Here is a 17497-nt window from a genome sequence, read left to right as displayed (position 1 = left end):
TTCATCTACTCTTTCTTCAAGTTTAGTTATCTTTAGAGAAAGACTACAGTTATCTGATTCTGAAGCTAATAAACTAGTGTGCAAGTTATACATCTCTTGACCTAGTTCATTTATAGTCTTTTTATAATCAGCAGTAGTCATGTCATCAACAGAAATTTCAGGAGATACCTGAGATGGAGATTCCTCGACAGTGTCAGCCATTAATGCAAATGCATAATTGCTCTGGACAGGTTCATCATCAGAATCTGTGTCATCCCAGCTTTTTCCCTCAGCAATGTAAGCCTTTCCTTTGTGCTTGGCCACCATTGCTTCCAACTTAGCTTTTAGCTTCTCATTCTCTTTCTTCAGATCCTCATAAGAATTCTTCTTATCATATGAGTTGCTTCTGACAGGAGCTGCTTTGGGTTTCCTGCACTCCGTTGCAAAGTGCCCTAAGTCATTGCAGTTGTAGCATCTGACCTTGCTCTTGTCATACATGTTTGGTTTGAAACTGCCAGTAGTCTTTGACCCTGAGCCTGAGTATCCTCCTTTACCCTGAAACTTGTTCCCTGAAGTTTTCTTGTACCGGGGGTTCTTCCTGAACTTGATATGCTTGAACCTTGCAGCCATATAAGCCATTGACTTATCTTCCAGCTGCTCCAGCTCTTCTTGAGTGTAGAACTCATCCTCCGGTTCTTCAGAAACTTCATCAACTTCAGCTTCTACAATCTCAGTAATGGTAGAAGGATAGTCAGCTTTGATGGATGAACAATCACTCTGAGCAACAGTGTGATCATTGATACCATATTCAACTAATTGTTGATAACCAAAGTATGGTTGATCAGCAATCAGTGCAGTGGTCTTCTGTAAGGCCATACTCTTGGATTCTGTTGATCCACCACCATATATGATCTTTCTCTGTTCAAGTTCCATCTCAAACGTCTTCAGTTTTCCAAACAGCTTTTCCAAAGTCATAGTCCTGAAGTCGCTTCTTTCCCGGATGGTCTCTGTCTTTACAACTAGATGGGGTGGCATCACAAATGAGAACTTTCTGTTAATCTCTTTCTGTGGATAAGTCTTTCCATGCAGGGTGAGTTCATTCAGTAACAACATGAACCTCTCGTAGATTTGAGAAATGTTCTCTCCAGGTATTGCCTGAAATGCTTCATATCTGGCAATTAGCATATCGTATCTGTTTTCCCTGACTTCTTCAGATTCCTCCATCAATGCCTCAATAGTGTCCCACATCTGCTTTGAAGTTTTCAGACTTAGTATCAGATGTGTCATTGTCTTGGTCATTGATTCAACAATTATGAGTTGCAGATTATGATCTTGTGCAACATATTCCTTATCAGTGTCAGTGTATTCATTTTTCTCTTTGGGAACAGACTTCTGTGGAATACGAACACCATTTTCAACAGATTCAGGAATAATCTTCATAGGCACAAATGGACCATTTTCCAGAATCCCAATAAACATGGGATTAGCAACTCTGATGTACAGCAACATCTTCATCTTCCAGTTGTTGTAGTCATCCTTGTCAAATGGAGGTACTTTGATTCCTAACTTGTGTGTCGACATTGTTATCAGATAAAATTACGATTGTACGGACAGCTAGCTTTTCAGATTGGTTACGGATCTCAGATCTGTATATCGATCAACCTCGCTCTGATACCAATTGTTAGGTCCAATCAGACGTAGAAGGGGGGGTTGAATACGTCGTACCAATTTCTTCGATTTAATTTAATTGCGGATAATCTTTGTTTCAGTCCATGTTAAATCAATCGTAAATAAATAACTCCAGCAAGTCGGGGAATATTCTTATATTAGAAATAATCCTCGGGTGCTACAAATTCCAACACAAGTGTCGGCTGCAGAGACTACAATCACTCTATTACAAACTCTCGATAAATACGATCTTCTAATTTAACTCTCGAGAATGTGTATAGTGTGTGCACTTACAAAGTGTGTAGTTATTTTCAAATGAAAACACTAAGCTCTATTTATAGGCTTTCCAACAACTAACCATGGTTAACGAGTTCGTCCTGGACGACTTGAGTTCGTCCTGGACGGATTCGATTTATAAAAATAAATCAAACTCAGAATGTATAAGGGGTGGCGCCACTTTCATATACATATATGTAAATGTATATATATATATGAGAGTTGCGCCCCAAATACACACATCTCCACTGTGGTCAAACCTTGCGCCAGTGAAGTCAAACATGGCGCTAATACAGTGTTCCACTGTAGAGGAGTTACTAAGAATAATTCTAAGTGGATGACACTGTTGGAGGCGCAAACATTGACTTGGTCAAAGTTTGCGCTCCAATAGAGTAGCACAGTGTGTATACAGGGACTTAGTTAAATTCTTCACACACTTATGCATAGCTCTTGAATCATGGTCAGAGGCGCACCATTTGACTTGGTCAAATGTTGCGCTTTGACCAAAGTCAAATGATGCGCCTGAGCATCACTGTGGACTTGGCTGATTTACTCCATTTCAACATTACAGTGAAGGAGTGAAGCGCAGGTTTTGACTTTAGTCAAACCTTGCGCCTCAACTCTTTCACTGTGCAAGGAATATTGACTTAGAAGAATTCAAGTCCTTCCATTTTGCACAAGGAGTTAAATATATATATATATATATATAATTGTGTCAAATTAATTACTTGAATTATCTAAATTCAAATAATTCACAATTAATATATATATACATATATATCTAATTAAAAGTCCTTGACAATATATCTAGGAGCAGCTCGATTGACTTGATCAATTAATTCGTTGATCAAATCCACTGAATACTTTCGTACGTCCTGACGTCCTGTGCACTGGTCTGGTTCACGAACGACTCGAACTGAAATAATTCTTTGAATTCTTTGCTTGATAATAAACTTGATCAGTCATTCCGGGTTAGATGTTGCTTCGATAAATTTGATTATAAATAATCAAATTAAATATGCTGGAATCTTCTGGTCTTTGATACTTGATCTTCAGGCAATCTTGATAGCAGAAACATATTGAACTTTATTCTTCACTGAGGCTTGAACATGTTAATGAACTTCTTCCAGTGGACGGATGCTCGTCTCAGATATCTTGATTGACTTTGTCTATTCGTATCGAATCTCCAACCTGTAGATTCCTGTATTATACTTACGTATTGTTTCCTGTCTTTCGTTTTGTTGAGTTATCGTAATTACAGTTACGTTACATTATGCTTTACAGTAGTAACGAATGTGGGGAACGAACATGAACACTTTTTTTTAATCCAAAATAATTTTTGTCTGTTTGCATGTTTATGATTCCTTTTTTTTAATCCAGAAAAAGTTATGACACTAATTTTATTTCTAAAATCATATAGACGTTTAGAATAATAAATAAATTACATTACATTTCATAGTTCTAATATAAAACACATTCATAAATATAATCTAATAGAAATTGACGTTACATATATAGAATACTGTCATACGAATGCATATCAATAAAAAAAATATTAAGAGAAATACTTGAAAAATACCGTAATGGGAGTTGATATTTATATATAAAACTCTACTATACAAATACAAATCAACCAAAAAAATTATATACGACAGAATTTTCAACATCCGCAACGAGGCCAAAATCTTCCAAGCGTAAAATTAGCCAACATCTTGAACATAAACCACCTCGTACCAGGATCACCGAATTTTCTTCTCTTTTCGGTCATTCTATAAAAATTTGTTAATTTCAAAATATGAATGCGTCAGCGAGATAAAAAAAATAATGGTGATTACATAGAATAATAGTACTAGCCCTGCAAGGCAACCAGTTGCAACTTGTTATGCAATTAAATGTAATTTTCAACAGATTTTTTCAAAGTTACATTTGTGATTGCATATATAGTTTCCAGTAGTTGTATATATGGTTACATATGCAATCTCCGCATTTTTGTAAATATTTTTTGAAACATAGTATTTTTGAAATTTGTTTTAAAAAGTTAATATTTTTGCAAAAATTCTTTAAGGTTTGGGTATTTATGAGAAAAGCCCTAAACTAAAACACATTATCTTTCTCAGAATTCTAACTAAAAAAGCCGATTTTCTAAAAATAACACATGCAACATACATATAAAAAAGATAATATTATTATATACAATTATTAATATACAACCAATGATTTATTTCATTATTTGTTATTACTCTATATTATCACTTTAAAAGTAATATCATAGATTTATACTATTTATTCTAATATTATTTATTATAATAATAATAATAATTATTATTATTATTATTATTATTATTATCATTATTATATCAAAACTGAAATATTAATAATTTTATTGGCCGCTCGGATTGTATCAGCCGATCGATATTATTATACAGGTCTCCTTAATATATAACATTTTCTAATAAATTTTTTTATTATCAATTAAGTCAAAACATTTAACAATCGGTCAGCATGATTGGTTTTTATTTCAATTAAATTTAAAATATAGACAATAAAACTATATATGTTATAAATCACCCATGCATGACACTGGGTTATAAGCTAGTCACATACGGATACCAAATTAAAATCATTGGAGTAAATATTAAAATAATAATTATTATTAATTATTATAATAAATATAACTTTTGAGTATTACTTTATATTTTTTATTTTTTTTATAATGTCAAATTACTCCCTCAATTTTATATTATATGTCCACTTTTGATAACTAAAAATTGTTTTAAATTAGTTATCTCATTTCAACTTTCAATGGAATGCAGTCAATAGTTGTATTTGTTAGATAAAATTTATACCGCGTCCTACTAAATTATATTTTCTAGATCTAAATATATCCCCATATTATATTTAGTGCAATAAATACAATAATAAATGAAGGTTAAGTAAATAAATGAAGGTTAAGTAAGTTTTCTAGAAGTTTGTAGGGGCATAACTCTCCTACTACAGACTGTATTTACGAGGCTTCTTCTCTCACAGCGTACAGAAGAACGAAGCAAGCATGGAAAACGACAACGTTGCAGGGATGGAACACCCTCTGATTACTGCTTTTCTTCATATCGCCAAGGGGCAGACCGCTGAAACTGCTATCCGATTCTTACAGGTCTCCCCCGCTATTTTTGTATTATTTTTTTGATCTTTTTTACTGCGAAAGTTGTGAAATTCGATGTTTTTTGTGTGTGCACAAATTTTTTGATGATGGGTATTGATTGATTTGCTAAAAGATTGATTGTACGTGTTTGGGTGTGTGATTGTAGCTTTTGTAATAAAGATTGAGACCCAATAGATGCGTAGGTGGTGTAATGCACTAGGGTGTGATTCTTGCATTTGTTTTGGGGTGTGATCTCATGTTTCTTTGTGTTTGGTAATTGTTTGAGTTGATTTTTACGTTGTAGATTGAAGGTTGATTAAGCATTGTAGTAAGGTTATTCGAGTGAGTTGTTTGGGGTTCGAATAGGAAAACACGTAACTAGTATAGTTTTTGGGACTAGTTAGCAGAAAAGAATGAAGAGTTTGTTAGGGACACATTTTTTTAGTCTTCATTCCCAAGTTATGATTTTTCTTACCTTAGATTGATCGGATAAAAAATCTAGTGTGTGTTTGCGCGAGAGTTTGCAGTTCTGAGTGAATATATCTCTTTATGTGTAGTATATATGCAAGGTGAAATTGCAATTCCAGTTTGAAGTAATATTGTTTTAGTTGATCCGGGTTGTTGGTTGGTGTCAGCTTATCTTAACTGCCAGATAATCATTAGCTTGTGAAGTACTAGCAGTCATACTTTGGATTGAGTAAGTGACTAATATTAACATCAAGTGTAAATCTTTTCGAACTGCAAGGCTGCACATTCACATGTGTCACATGCCTTAGAAGTGAATTTAGCATTTGTAGCTGGTCGCTGTGGAGGAGCGGATAGGGTATGTATGTATTGCGATTACTTGAGATAAAAAAAGGACTTGGAAGCACAAGTGTGGGCAGTGCACTTGGCGTCCTTTACACTTCGAATGATGCCACCAGAAATTGTGAAGTAATTTAAGAAGTTTTGTTCAGATATTGCATCACCACTACAGTGGTACAACCTAGGCAAGCAAGAAGTACATGAGACAAATAAAGCATATTCTGATTGTATATGGCTATTATGCTTTGACAATAACTAAAATCGAAATGATTTCTTGTTAAGTAGAAGAAAAAAGTACATCAAAGAAGCTAAGCAATCTTTACGTTTGACTGTTCAGACTGCATATCTAATATCCCTCTCCCATTTTAATAATAAGTTTAGAGAAAAGGGAGCAATCTTTATCCACGGAGTTGTGCTCTTGATTTTCTTTTCTTATATATATTTATTTGTAAGGGCGTTAGTTGTACTTAATTTAAATATATTATGATTTGATAATAATTTCCTATATTATTTATAGAAGTAGACTAGCATTTAATTATACTTATCGACCGGGAGTAGTTTCCTCTTTTGTAGAATCTTACTTGTTGTCTAGGATATTTATAAATAAATGTGATCATCATTATATACCCTTGTTAAACCCTTTTCCTTGTTAAATACGTATCATATGTCTGCCATATTATTTGAAATATCCCTTTAAGGACTCTGCATTAACAGGCTCATAAATTGTATTATCTTTTGTGTACAGGCCACTGGTTGGCAGCTTGCGGAAGCTATTCAGCTCTTTTATGCTGGGAATGAAACTGGAGCTGTTGCATCATATTCAGAATTTCCTCCATTGGTAAATGCGAAAACCCAGATTGATGACAGTTTAAGGTATTTTGAGCGTTTGAGAGGAAATACTATGTAACTTTCTTTATAGTGATTACTTACGTGGATGCCACATCAATCTCTCTAATTGTTTCATTCTTCTATTAGTGGTTCGGGAAAGCAATTGGATCATGAACATGCAGCGCCAACCAATGATTCTACAGTACGAGCTCCGTTACCAGTAATGAGAGATCTCCTCTATGACCGGGAAATGCTTTATCAGTATGCAATCGAATCTTAGACTATAAGTGGAAGTTTTAATTTATTACTTTAGAAGTCGTGATCTTTTTCTTGTCTTATTATATATTTCTTGGTCTGTTGATATCATTTTCTACTTCTCTGCTTCATTCGGTGCTATTTAGGTGTAATATCGCCAATTTCCCGTTTGCTAGGATAAGGGATGCTTTAGTTCGGTGCTTTATAGTTTTCGCTTTGCTATGATAAGGAATTTAGTAGTTTCAGTACTTAATGAATATTGTGAATCTGCTCTTATGTGTTTATCTTTTAAGTTGTAAACTATAAACTTCTTTTTTAAAGTTGCAACTATATCCTTTCTTACACTCTCTCCTCTTGTGAGCAATCACACACATATTTGTCACAGTAATTCCACTCATCTATGCAATCTAATGTTGTGATTTGGTAACTTGAGAGTTTACAGGTTTCTGAGAGGATTAGTGCACGTACAATTTTTTATTTATTTATGCATCTCGTTTGGATGTGTGTTGTTTGCATACTTTCATATTTGGGTGCTATAAACGATAAGTACAGTTGGCCTTGTTAAATATATACTCCAGCTCCTGATAAATTTAACAGTGATCTTGTTATACTGTTCTATGGCTTTCTTATGGTACTGAGTAGAAAAAATAAAGTTCTTAACACCCCTTCTCTCCTTTTCTTTATAGTTCCAGAAGAGCTGCTTTTTTGGGGTATGTGTCTAATGGAGATCGTTCAGACGTACTGTTACCCAATTCCAGCCGGGAAGTAAAGCATCCTGGGATCTGGGAAGCAGAGCAATCTTCTGCATCTGCAGTAGATAACTCTCGAGATAATCTTGCCTCGTTATATCGTCCTCCTTTCGCAATAATGTTTCGAGGTCCATTTGAGATGGTAAGCAATCTGTTTGCCTACATCATGGTCTTTGTTTACATTGCAAGGCTTGAATCTGGGTGGCTATTAAGATTAGTGGCTTTATTTTACAGAGAAACTTTATTAGCTTTTCTAGTCAGTAACTGAACTGAGGCATTCATGTACATGAGTGTCTAATTTTTATAAATTGACCCATGGCATCGAGTTTATCTGACGTGGATTTTTGTGTGTTTGTGCGTAATGCAGGCCAAAGATGCAGCGAAAGATCAGAACAGATGGCTTCTGGTCAATTTGCAATCCATGAAGGAATTCAGCTCACATATGGTATTGTTGGCTTGGCTCACATTTTTCTCATATTTATTGATATATTTTCTTAATGCAAGGGCGTATTCATCAATCTGCATATTTGTGCAGCTTAACCGTGACACTTGGGCAAATGAAGCTGTTGCCCAAACCATCAAAGCAAATTTCATCTTCTGGCAGGTTCGTATAGTGCTTCTGGAGCACAATCATTTTTTTGGTATCGGTACATATTATTACAATGTTATATTTGAAGGTCTTTTTTTATGTTCAAAAATATCTATGCTTGTTCAATTCGCTTAATCTTGTGTATAAATCTATTATAGGAAAAGGTACTGAACACTTCTGCAACTAGTTTCCGTTCAGTTTTTTTGGTATCTGTACATATTATTTCAATGTTATGTTTGAAGGGCTTTCGTTATGTTCACTAATTTCTTTCCTTGTTTAAGGCGCTAATTCTTGTGTATAAATCTATTATATGAAAAGGTATTGAACTCTTTTGCAACTGGTTTTCATTCACTCTTTTTTGGTATCTGTACATATTCTTTCAATTTTATATTTGAAGGTCTTCCTATATATTCAGAAACATCTGTTTTTGTTTAAGTCGCTAAATCTTGTGTATAAATCTATCATATAAAGAGGTACTGAACACTTCTGCAACTTCTTTAATTCAGTTTGGTCTGCAAATGAACTGGGGACAATGTACTGATATTGTAGATTGGATGATACAACATGGTCTAAATACTTGATATTTCTTGTTTTGTCACTTGAATATGCAGTGTATAAATAAAGCTAATTAGCTATCCGCCACAAAAACTTAAAAATAAGTCAGCTCTGGAACTTATATGAGGCATGATGTCTCATAACACAGTAAATGTTGTTGGCAATACTAGGAAAAACACTTGACCACCATTCACCACAAAAGAGGGTTTTCTGGAATGGATATGTTCACTTCTTGTACTGGTTATTACTTTTTTTTCCTCCAAATTTTTTTTCATCCATATATGTCATTGTAGGTAAACGATGATACGGAGGAGGGCAGTAAGGTCTGCACTTACTACAGATTGGATTCCCCTGCAGTTCTGATTGTTGATCCTGTTACAGGACAGAAAATGCGATCATGGAAAGGAATGATTCCACCAGAGACATTGCTGGAGGTACATACTTTACAAATCATGTAGATATCTAGAGGGGGATTAGTGCCATGATACCGACATTTGTCAAATAAATGGGAGGTGGATTTTGGTGCAATTAAAATGCATTTGCCCAGGGAGATGCCCTCTCTCTTCATAAGAGGATCGAGGGTTTAGTTTCTTTTCAGAATTCAGATACATCAAGATGTGTGTGAGTGTGGGGCATGCAAGTTCATATTCACTTGCTAAAATTTGAAAAAGGAAGGAATAGGATATATAAAATATAGGTAGACCTCTGAACAAGAAATGTATAGAAAAACTTTCTTTGAAGTATATTCTTCTTTGGACCAGTATCGTTTTTTAATCTTATGAATTTGAATTGATTTTTCTTTTGTAAATCTTTTTTACAACAGATATTGTGTTTCTATAAAAAATGTGGTTCCTAACATTCTAATTTTAGTTATTCGTCTTTATTATGGGAGAGACGTAGGTGAGTGGGCCACAGGAGTAACCACTTTAAATTGACAACTTTGGAAAACCTAGAGACCTCTCATGTCCAGAGTGTTAATTGAAGATTTGTGGTGGTTGTGTTGCTTTCTTCTAGTCAGTAAATTATAGACCGTTGGTAACTTGAGTGATAATAGGGTTAAAATAGTTCAAATATTACTAATATTAAAGTTTTGAAGCTCTAAAATGCTTTATTTAGAAGCGTTGTTTCCTTTTGTAGGATCTGCTACCGTTTATGGATGGAAGCCCAAAGGATCATCATGCCAGTTTTTCTCAAAAACGAACCACAGAAACTTCTCAGGCTTCATCTCTGAATGTTCAAGGTACATAAGGCACTATATAAAATTATGTTTGTTTGGGAATGTAAATTCTTATGATTGACCATAACCAAATACACCAGATTAACTGAATTGCTCTGCTCCAAACCATGGAAGTATGTGACCAAGAACTCAGTGTGAATATTATGAAGAGGTGCAAAGCTTAAAAGGATCATTAAATGATGTTTATAAAATCTAAAGACGTCGTATATGTAAATTTTTTACTTCCGGAAAGATCTCTTTGGGATATAGGAACTTATCGTATTAAGCTCTATTTTGTCATTTTGATCTTATTTCACAAGACAATATATTATACAATCAAATTTGGCTTCTTAATATTTACATCATGCCGTCACCTTTATTGTTAAGAGAAAAAGAGAAAACAAGTCTTAAAGGATTTTCCAAGGATGTTTTGGATATGTAAAGGCATTAAAAATCTAATTAAAAATTCTTATATTTTGTTGCTTCTACCTTGTAGAACAAGCTTATGAATGATAGTACTAGGCTGGCGATCGTAGTATTAATTTCATGTCATTGCTTGTTACCTTGGGATGAAGTGCAACAAAGTACTCCGTTCAGAGCTTATGAGCGATAGTATTAAGCTTGTGATCATAGTACTGATTTCATGCCATTGCTTGTATATCAATAGCTTGTTACCTTAGGATGAAGTGCAACAAAGTTCTCTCTCGCTCCCCCCCCCCCCTTTATCTCCCTCCCTCCCTCCCTCCCTCTCTCTCTCTCTGGCCAAGTTGAAATATATTTCGTGCAAATTTTTGCCTTTCCAGTATACATTTAACCATTTCGAAGCATTACTGATTGGACAATATATTGTGGCTACATCTTTTATTTGTTTTGCGGCTGTAATATAGTTAATTTTGATGTTTTCACTTGCAGCAGATATATCTGAGGATGAATATGAGGATATGCTGCTATCATTGGCTACGGGAATCTCCCAATATATGGATATCACTGATGCTGAGGAAGAACTACGCAAATTAAAGAAGCCAGCATGTTTACCCTTGCCTGAGAAGCAAAGCAGAGAAACTTTTCAGGCTTCATCTCAGAATGTTCAAGGTATGTAAAGCACTATACAGGTTTATGTTGCTGACTTCGCTGACATGTGTGTTTGGGAATGTAAATTCCTGTAATTGACCGTAACCCAACACACTATATCAACTAAATTGCGCTGCTGCGAGCCATGGAAGTATGTGCCAAGAACTCAGTGTGTAAATATTGTGGAGTGGTGCTAAGTTTAAAAGGATCATTAAATGACGTTTATAATATCTGAAGACATCATATATGTAATTTTCTTACTTCCTGAAGGATCTTTTTTGGATATACGAACTTATACATTAAGCTCTATTTTGTCGTTTTTATCTTATTGTACAAGCCAATATTATTATACAACCAAATCTGGCATCATAATATTGACATCATGTCGTCACCTTTATTGTTAAGTGATGACAAGTCTTGAAGGTTTTTCCAAGGATGTTTCGAATATGTAAAGACATGAGAAATCCAACAACAAATTCTTTTAGTTTGTTTGCTTCTACCTCGAGAACAAGCTTATGAACGATATTATCAAGCTTGCGATCATAGTATTAGTTTCATGCCATTGCTTTTATGTTAATAGCTTGTTATTTTAAGATGAAGTGCAACAAAGTACTCCATTCAGAGCTTTCAGCAGTTCTTTCTTTTTTTGGTCAAGTTGAATATTTTTTGTGCAAATTTTTGGCTTTTGCAGCATCATAAAATCATTTTGTAGTATTTTTAATTGGACAATATATTGGGGGTACTTCTGTTCTTATTTGTTTTGCAGTTGTAATATAGTTATTTTTGATGTTTTCAGTTGCAGCAGATATATCTGAGGAGGAATATGAGAATATGCTCCTAGCATTGGCAGCTGCCCCGGAAAGCATTGACGATGCTACTGGAGGCTCCCAAGATATGGATACTACTGCTGCTAAAGAAAATATCTGCAAAATAAAGAACCCAGCATATCCACCCTTGCCTGAAGAACCTAAAGCTGATAAGGACCTCCTTTGCAGAGTTGGAGTGCGACTTCCTGATGGGCGAAGGCTGCAGAGGAACTTTTTACGTACTGACCGGATACAGGTAGAGGTTTTCCTACTTTTGTTTGTTTTGTAGTAGTTTCTCTATGTAGCTGGTTGCATTTTCTGATCTTGTCATCTCATATTTCACCGTATGCAAAGAGTATGATTATTAGAGTAATGAAATAGCCTTTCAAGTTACCTGGAGAGTAGTGGGTATGGCCGCATTTGCCTTTACTGCTGTTCGAGTTAAAACTGAAATCAACAGAATCTAGTAATAAATACTAGTTCAAAAGAATAGAAGTGGCAGGCAGATTCATTTGCCTCCCTCATTTATATGGATGGTCAATGTTCATGCAACACTTCGACTAATTAATGCTTTTTTGGAAATGTTAGTAGGTCATAGTTGTCCCCGTACTAAACTAAAGTATACGACTTTTCTAAAATTCCTAATTTTAGTTCATTCATTTCATCTTTTATTTTCAGCTGCTGTGGTCATTTTGCAATTCTCTGCTTGACGAAGAAGATTCTCGGCAGTTCCGCTTGAATCTTGCAATTCCAGGTGCTTCAAGATCCTTGGAATATGAAAGCAACTTGACCTTTGACGAATCTGGGCTCTCAGACTCGATGATTTCAGTCAACTGGGACTGAAGGGCATATCAGGTCCAATAGCTTATTTTCGCCACAAATAGTCTGGCAAAATGAATATTTTGTTTGTTCTTTAAGCTCTGTTAGCTTTAACTGCCAAACATCAGTTTGTATGTACCCCTAGCCCCGTTTGGTATTTGAAGTCTTTTAAAAGCAAGATGTGTTACATGGTTGGGCGTTTATACCTGCTGTTTTTTAAACTAAATATTAGGTGTTACAATCGTGTTTTTTTGGAGAAGTCATAGCTTATCTTTTTAGGTGTGAGCCTTGTTTACCAGAAAACAACTAATGATTTTACAAAAACACCACACCTTAGTAGCCAGCCTTTTATATCACCCATTAACATTACAAAGATATCCCAGTAGCTAACTAGCTTTTATACCACACAAATGCGCATCATATGCAAGCCTAGCTTGTGTCGTTTATCACCAAATATGCCCAGTGTCGGCTGGTTCTAAGTTAGTTCTGAACATACTTGAGTGTTTTTTACCTTAGTTCTCTCTAGTCTCGTCTGAACCTAGTTCTTTTTGGAGGATCAATGGTTCTTTTTCCAACCTTTTGTTTTTATGGGTGCTGATCTTGCTGTTAACATTTCTTATCTGAACTGTTTGTATACATATCTACCTTGCCATCCCCATTGGCTGCCTTTGAAATAGCCTCTAGAGGAAACAACCACCCTTTGCCAATGACGTATCGTCTATGTTACCTTGCAATTTAACACCATTGATTCCCCTTAACGAGAAATACTATAGTACTATCATCTTGGTGCAAATTTATGTTTATGTTGTCCAATACCTACTGTCGAGAATATATGAGCAGATACGCATAATGGATATATTGAGCATGTGATTTTCATTTGGCGGGACGAACTTTTATTAAAGCCAGGTGCTGGTAATTCATTGCACAATATTGAGAAATAATGTTTCAGATATCATATCACATATAATAGTCCCAAATATTACTCTAAAATGGTACTTAAACTTGTGTCATGCATGTTTTAAAATTTAACATTATATTGAAAACGTAGTATCATTTACTGATTTAACGATTTTTTAAAAAAAAAACTTTGAGTTTTTAGCTTAAAACAAGGGATTTCCCCTCAAAACTAGACTTCAAGTTGAGCTCAAAACACTATTCCAAGTTCAAATAAAAAGTTACTACTGACGAGTTTGTTTGTTAATATGATTATTTAGCATTTTAAAATTTCATAAATTTTGGTACTTTTATATGTTTGAATAATCTAGTTTTCATAATTGAAAATATTTAAGCCTTATTATAATTGTATTTTCTTAATTCCAGTATTTATATATTCACATCTTCGTCTAGATCTGAATCCACATAATTTTAATATCTTAAAAAGGTATAATTTTAAGAGTCCAAAATTTCAGTTTCATCTGAAGCTCGAGGACCGTATAAAACCTTGAACTGAGCTTGAGCTGAATTTTGAGAATGAAGTTGAAATGTAAAATATTGAATTTAGAAAAGCTACAAGAGACAAATGAGTCTGTATTACAGAATTTAAGTTGTCCACAAGCAAATTCATCAGCGGGCTCCTTGTACTCCAGACCGGCTGATATTAAAAAAAATTCAAAATTAATTCAACAAATTTTGGCATAATTCTAAAAATTGTTAAGAATTTTAAAATCTTAATCTGGCTATACTTTTATAAATTTTTGTACTAAGATTTGTATGCATGTTGATAAATTATAAATAACATTATAGTTGTAGAATTATTAGAGTTATTGTAAAACAAAATTTAAAATTTTAGTGTGAAAATCCCATGAAAGCAAGTTGAAGTAATAATTATAATTTATAATAGACATATTAAATTGCGAGGAAGTGATATGAAGCTAAAAGTGAAAAAGAGACACTGTCACTCTCACTCAGTCTCACACAGTTCATGTCTCTCACATATCACACACACACACACTTCTTCTGTTTAGTCATTGTTCACAATAAAAACAAATCAGCAAAAACCACCCAGTCTCTCCCATCTCTCCCATCTCTCCCTATATCTCTCTCTCTTGATGCCAAACAATGTCATCTGAACCACCAAACACATTCCACCGCCACCACCAGCAGCCACCGCAACGCCACCACCTGCCTCCACTCCTCCACGGCGCCAACATCAACATAACCACCTCCTCCGCCACCAACACTCCCACCTCTCCTCCTGTCATCTACCGAGACTACCGCAAAGGCAATTGGACTCTGGAAGAAACACTGGTCCTCATCACCGCCAAGAGACTCGACGACCAGCGCCGCTCCAAGCCCAACAATGTGGACCCCACCACGCCGCGCCACACCGGAGAGCTGCGGTGGAAATGGGTGGAGAATTTCTGCTGGAACAATGGGTGCCTCCGGAGCCAAAACCAGTGCAATGATAAATGGGATAATTTACTACGAGACTATAAAAAGGTACGCGAATACGAAACGAAAAGTTCGCAATCAAATCTCCCTTCCTATTGGGCTATGGATAAACAACAACGAAAAGATCATAATTTACCATCGAATTTAACTCACCAAATTTATCAACAACTTCAAGAAGTCGTACAAAAAAAGAGCCCACTTAAAATCCTACCACCTCCCACCCCACAACCACCCATGCATCATCAACAACCACCGCCACCTCCTCAGCCGTCCACGGTGGCTCCGGCACCGGTTGTCTCAGGTAAATAATTACTGTAACACACTCCCATGATTCTAATTAAGGTTATTGTCCGGAAGCTAATGTTTTGGTCAAAGGTGCAGAGTTTGAAAACTCTGTACCCACCACATTATGTACACAGACACAGGCCTCATTCATTATATTGGAATGATGCCGTACAGTCAAACCCTACGAAATTACATTATCATCCCCCGATCTTAAATTTTTATTTTTTTTCCTTGTGTGTAGTAGCATCGTATCACACTATTATTGATTTATGTGGGCCTTTTCTTATTTTGGACGGTGCGATATAAACGATACTGTAGTGGGAAAGTGGAAACTCATGAGTAATAAAATCTATATATATCACCCGATTCACATATTGCTCTCCTGTACTTCACTAGTAACCAAACATATATAATAGCTGCAATGCAATTTAATATTATATATATATATATATGTGTGTGTGTGAAAAAAGAATTGAAGATAATGTTGGTATGGCAGACTGAGATAGTCCATGCGTGATACAATCATGCAAGCTTGTTTGCATTGCCATTTAGCTAGGTCACACTTTTCGGAAGAATTATATGCAGCACTTATTTGTTCTTGAAAGACCTAAATGATTATAATGAGCTTTTGAGCTACTTTTTAGAACCATAATGGCCATTTCCTCTTTATAAAAGTATGGTTAGCATAATTGCATCTACAAAATCGGGAGGTAATAATAAGAACAACAAGTATTGCATGGTACTTGATATATTTATTGTGTATATACAAGGACGTTGATCTTTTTTGTTGTGACAAAATTAGCTAGCTGTAAACAGACCACGCTTGCCTTGTACTTTTCACAGCTTTTTTGCAAGTCTTAGATCTGGAAACAGACTGATGATACAGATTATTTAAATATATTAAGAATTGTTCAAGGCTTTGTGTGTGAGATGGTGGAGTTGGCTTTATTGTACGTACAAAACTGCATATGCAGAACATGAGAAAAGCATTTAATCAAGCGACCACAGTCAACACACACATGTGTGTGTGAGTGTGATCATTGGTATTGTGTTTTGTTGGCTTTAGGGTTTTTATTTAAAAGAAACTAACCTATTAAATTTGTGTGACAAATGTGAGAAAATGCAGAAGCCTCGGTGTCGTCAGAGACGGAGTGGGGGAGTCATCTTGATCCGGATACAAAACGCAAGAGAGTTCGAGACATAGGATCAAGCATTGTTCACGGAGCTTCATCGTTGGCACGAGCCCTAAAACGGTCAGAGGAAAAGAAGGAGAAGCGACACCGTGAGCTTATGGAGCTTGAGGAGCAGAGGATTCGTCTCGACGAAGCTCAGAATGAGGCGCAGAGAGAAGGTGTGGCTAGTCTTGTTGCTGCAGTAAATAATCTTTCGGGTGCTATTCAGTCTCTAGCTGCGGACCAGCGGCCAGGATCCTGATCATCAAGCCCTACTTAATTACCTACGGATTAACAACTGAATGCAGCTTAAAATAACAAGTGAATAAATAATTTATTATTTGAATTAATTATAATATTATAACTTTGTGAAGGATTCTAGGGTTTATTAAGAGTAACAACTGTTATTAATGACGACGAAATTGTGTTTGATGTTAAATATGTGACGCAGGAAACCCTAGTTAATTACATCTACATTGCTACATATATGTGTCTCATATATGCACATAATGGAATTGTGGAAAAGACTGCATGATGTGAACGCGGGGTTTGTTCGTTTGATATAAATAAAGAACTTATTATTATCATTTTACTGTAAAGGATGACGATGTTTTTTTAGTTTTTTGTTTTGCTGGTATTTTGTATATATCGTTGCACGTAATCTCACTATTTTATAGGTCGAGACTGATGTGTAAATGGCCATGCCATATATTCGTTGAGCTGGAAATTATAAAAAAGAAAAAGCTCGTGCAAATGAAGGTATGTGCAAGATGCATCAGCTTCTTAACAACATTGATGGTGCTTAGCCGGTACTTAACTTCTAGACTTGTAACATTTTGTACGGTGCCTGTAAAAAATTCTGAGTCAATTTTCGATTTATAAATCAGAAAGAAGT

At 35.3% G+C, this 17497-nt stretch overlaps 2 protein-coding genes across 3 annotated transcripts; both read left to right on the top strand.

The window, feature by feature from the left end:
• Nucleotides 1-4909: 4909 nt before the first annotated feature.
• On the top strand, nt 4910-13447 carry LOC108198966 (plant UBX domain-containing protein 7). 2 transcript variants are annotated; one of them, XM_017366747.2, is made up of 11 exons: nt 4910-5074; nt 6612-6739; nt 6842-6955; nt 7636-7840; nt 8066-8143; nt 8234-8302; nt 9136-9276; nt 9980-10082; nt 10974-11150; nt 11926-12191; nt 12614-13447. In XM_017366747.2, exons 1-11 carry the CDS (start codon nt 4973-4975, stop codon nt 12776-12778), a joined length of 1548 nt encoding a protein of 515 aa, XP_017222236.1. In that variant the 5' UTR covers nt 4910-4972; the 3' UTR covers nt 12779-13447. The 2 variants fall into 2 exon arrangements, with proteins under 2 accessions (XP_017222236.1, XP_017222229.1); XM_017366740.2 differs by having other exon boundaries at nt 10971-11150.
• A 1215-nt stretch (nt 13448-14662) lies between these two features.
• Nucleotides 14663-17184, top strand: LOC108204821 (trihelix transcription factor ASR3). The gene is made up of 2 exons (XM_017374448.2): nt 14663-15446; nt 16557-17184. Exons 1-2 carry the CDS (start codon nt 14813-14815, stop codon nt 16862-16864), a joined length of 942 nt encoding a protein of 313 aa, XP_017229937.1. The 5' UTR covers nt 14663-14812; the 3' UTR covers nt 16865-17184.
• Nucleotides 17185-17497: the final 313 nt, after the last annotated feature.

This window comes from Daucus carota, chromosome 1, assembly GCF_001625215.2.
Source record: "Daucus carota subsp. sativus chromosome 1, DH1 v3.0, whole genome shotgun sequence".
In the NCBI taxonomy this organism is placed as follows: domain Eukaryota; kingdom Viridiplantae; phylum Streptophyta; class Magnoliopsida; order Apiales; family Apiaceae; genus Daucus; species Daucus carota.
This window is presented reverse-complemented; position numbering and strand designations above follow the sequence as displayed.

Coding starts and splice junctions, on each gene's coding strand:
- LOC108198966 (XM_017366740.2), top strand. CDS start 4,973: ATGGAAAACGACAACGTTGCAGGGATGGAACACCCTCTGATTACTGCT. Junction 8,303..9,135: donor CAAATTTCATCTTCTGGCAG/GTTCGTATAGTG, acceptor ATGTCATTGTAG/GTAAACGATGATACGGAGGA. Junction 10,083..10,970: donor TTCATCTCTGAATGTTCAAG/GTACATAAGGCA, acceptor TTTCACTTGCAG/CAGATATATCTGAGGATGAA.
- LOC108204821 (XM_017374448.2), top strand. CDS start 14,813: ATGTCATCTGAACCACCAAACACATTCCACCGCCACCACCAGCAGCCA. Junction 15,447..16,556: donor TCCGGCACCGGTTGTCTCAG/GTAAATAATTAC, acceptor GAGAAAATGCAG/AAGCCTCGGTGTCGTCAGAG.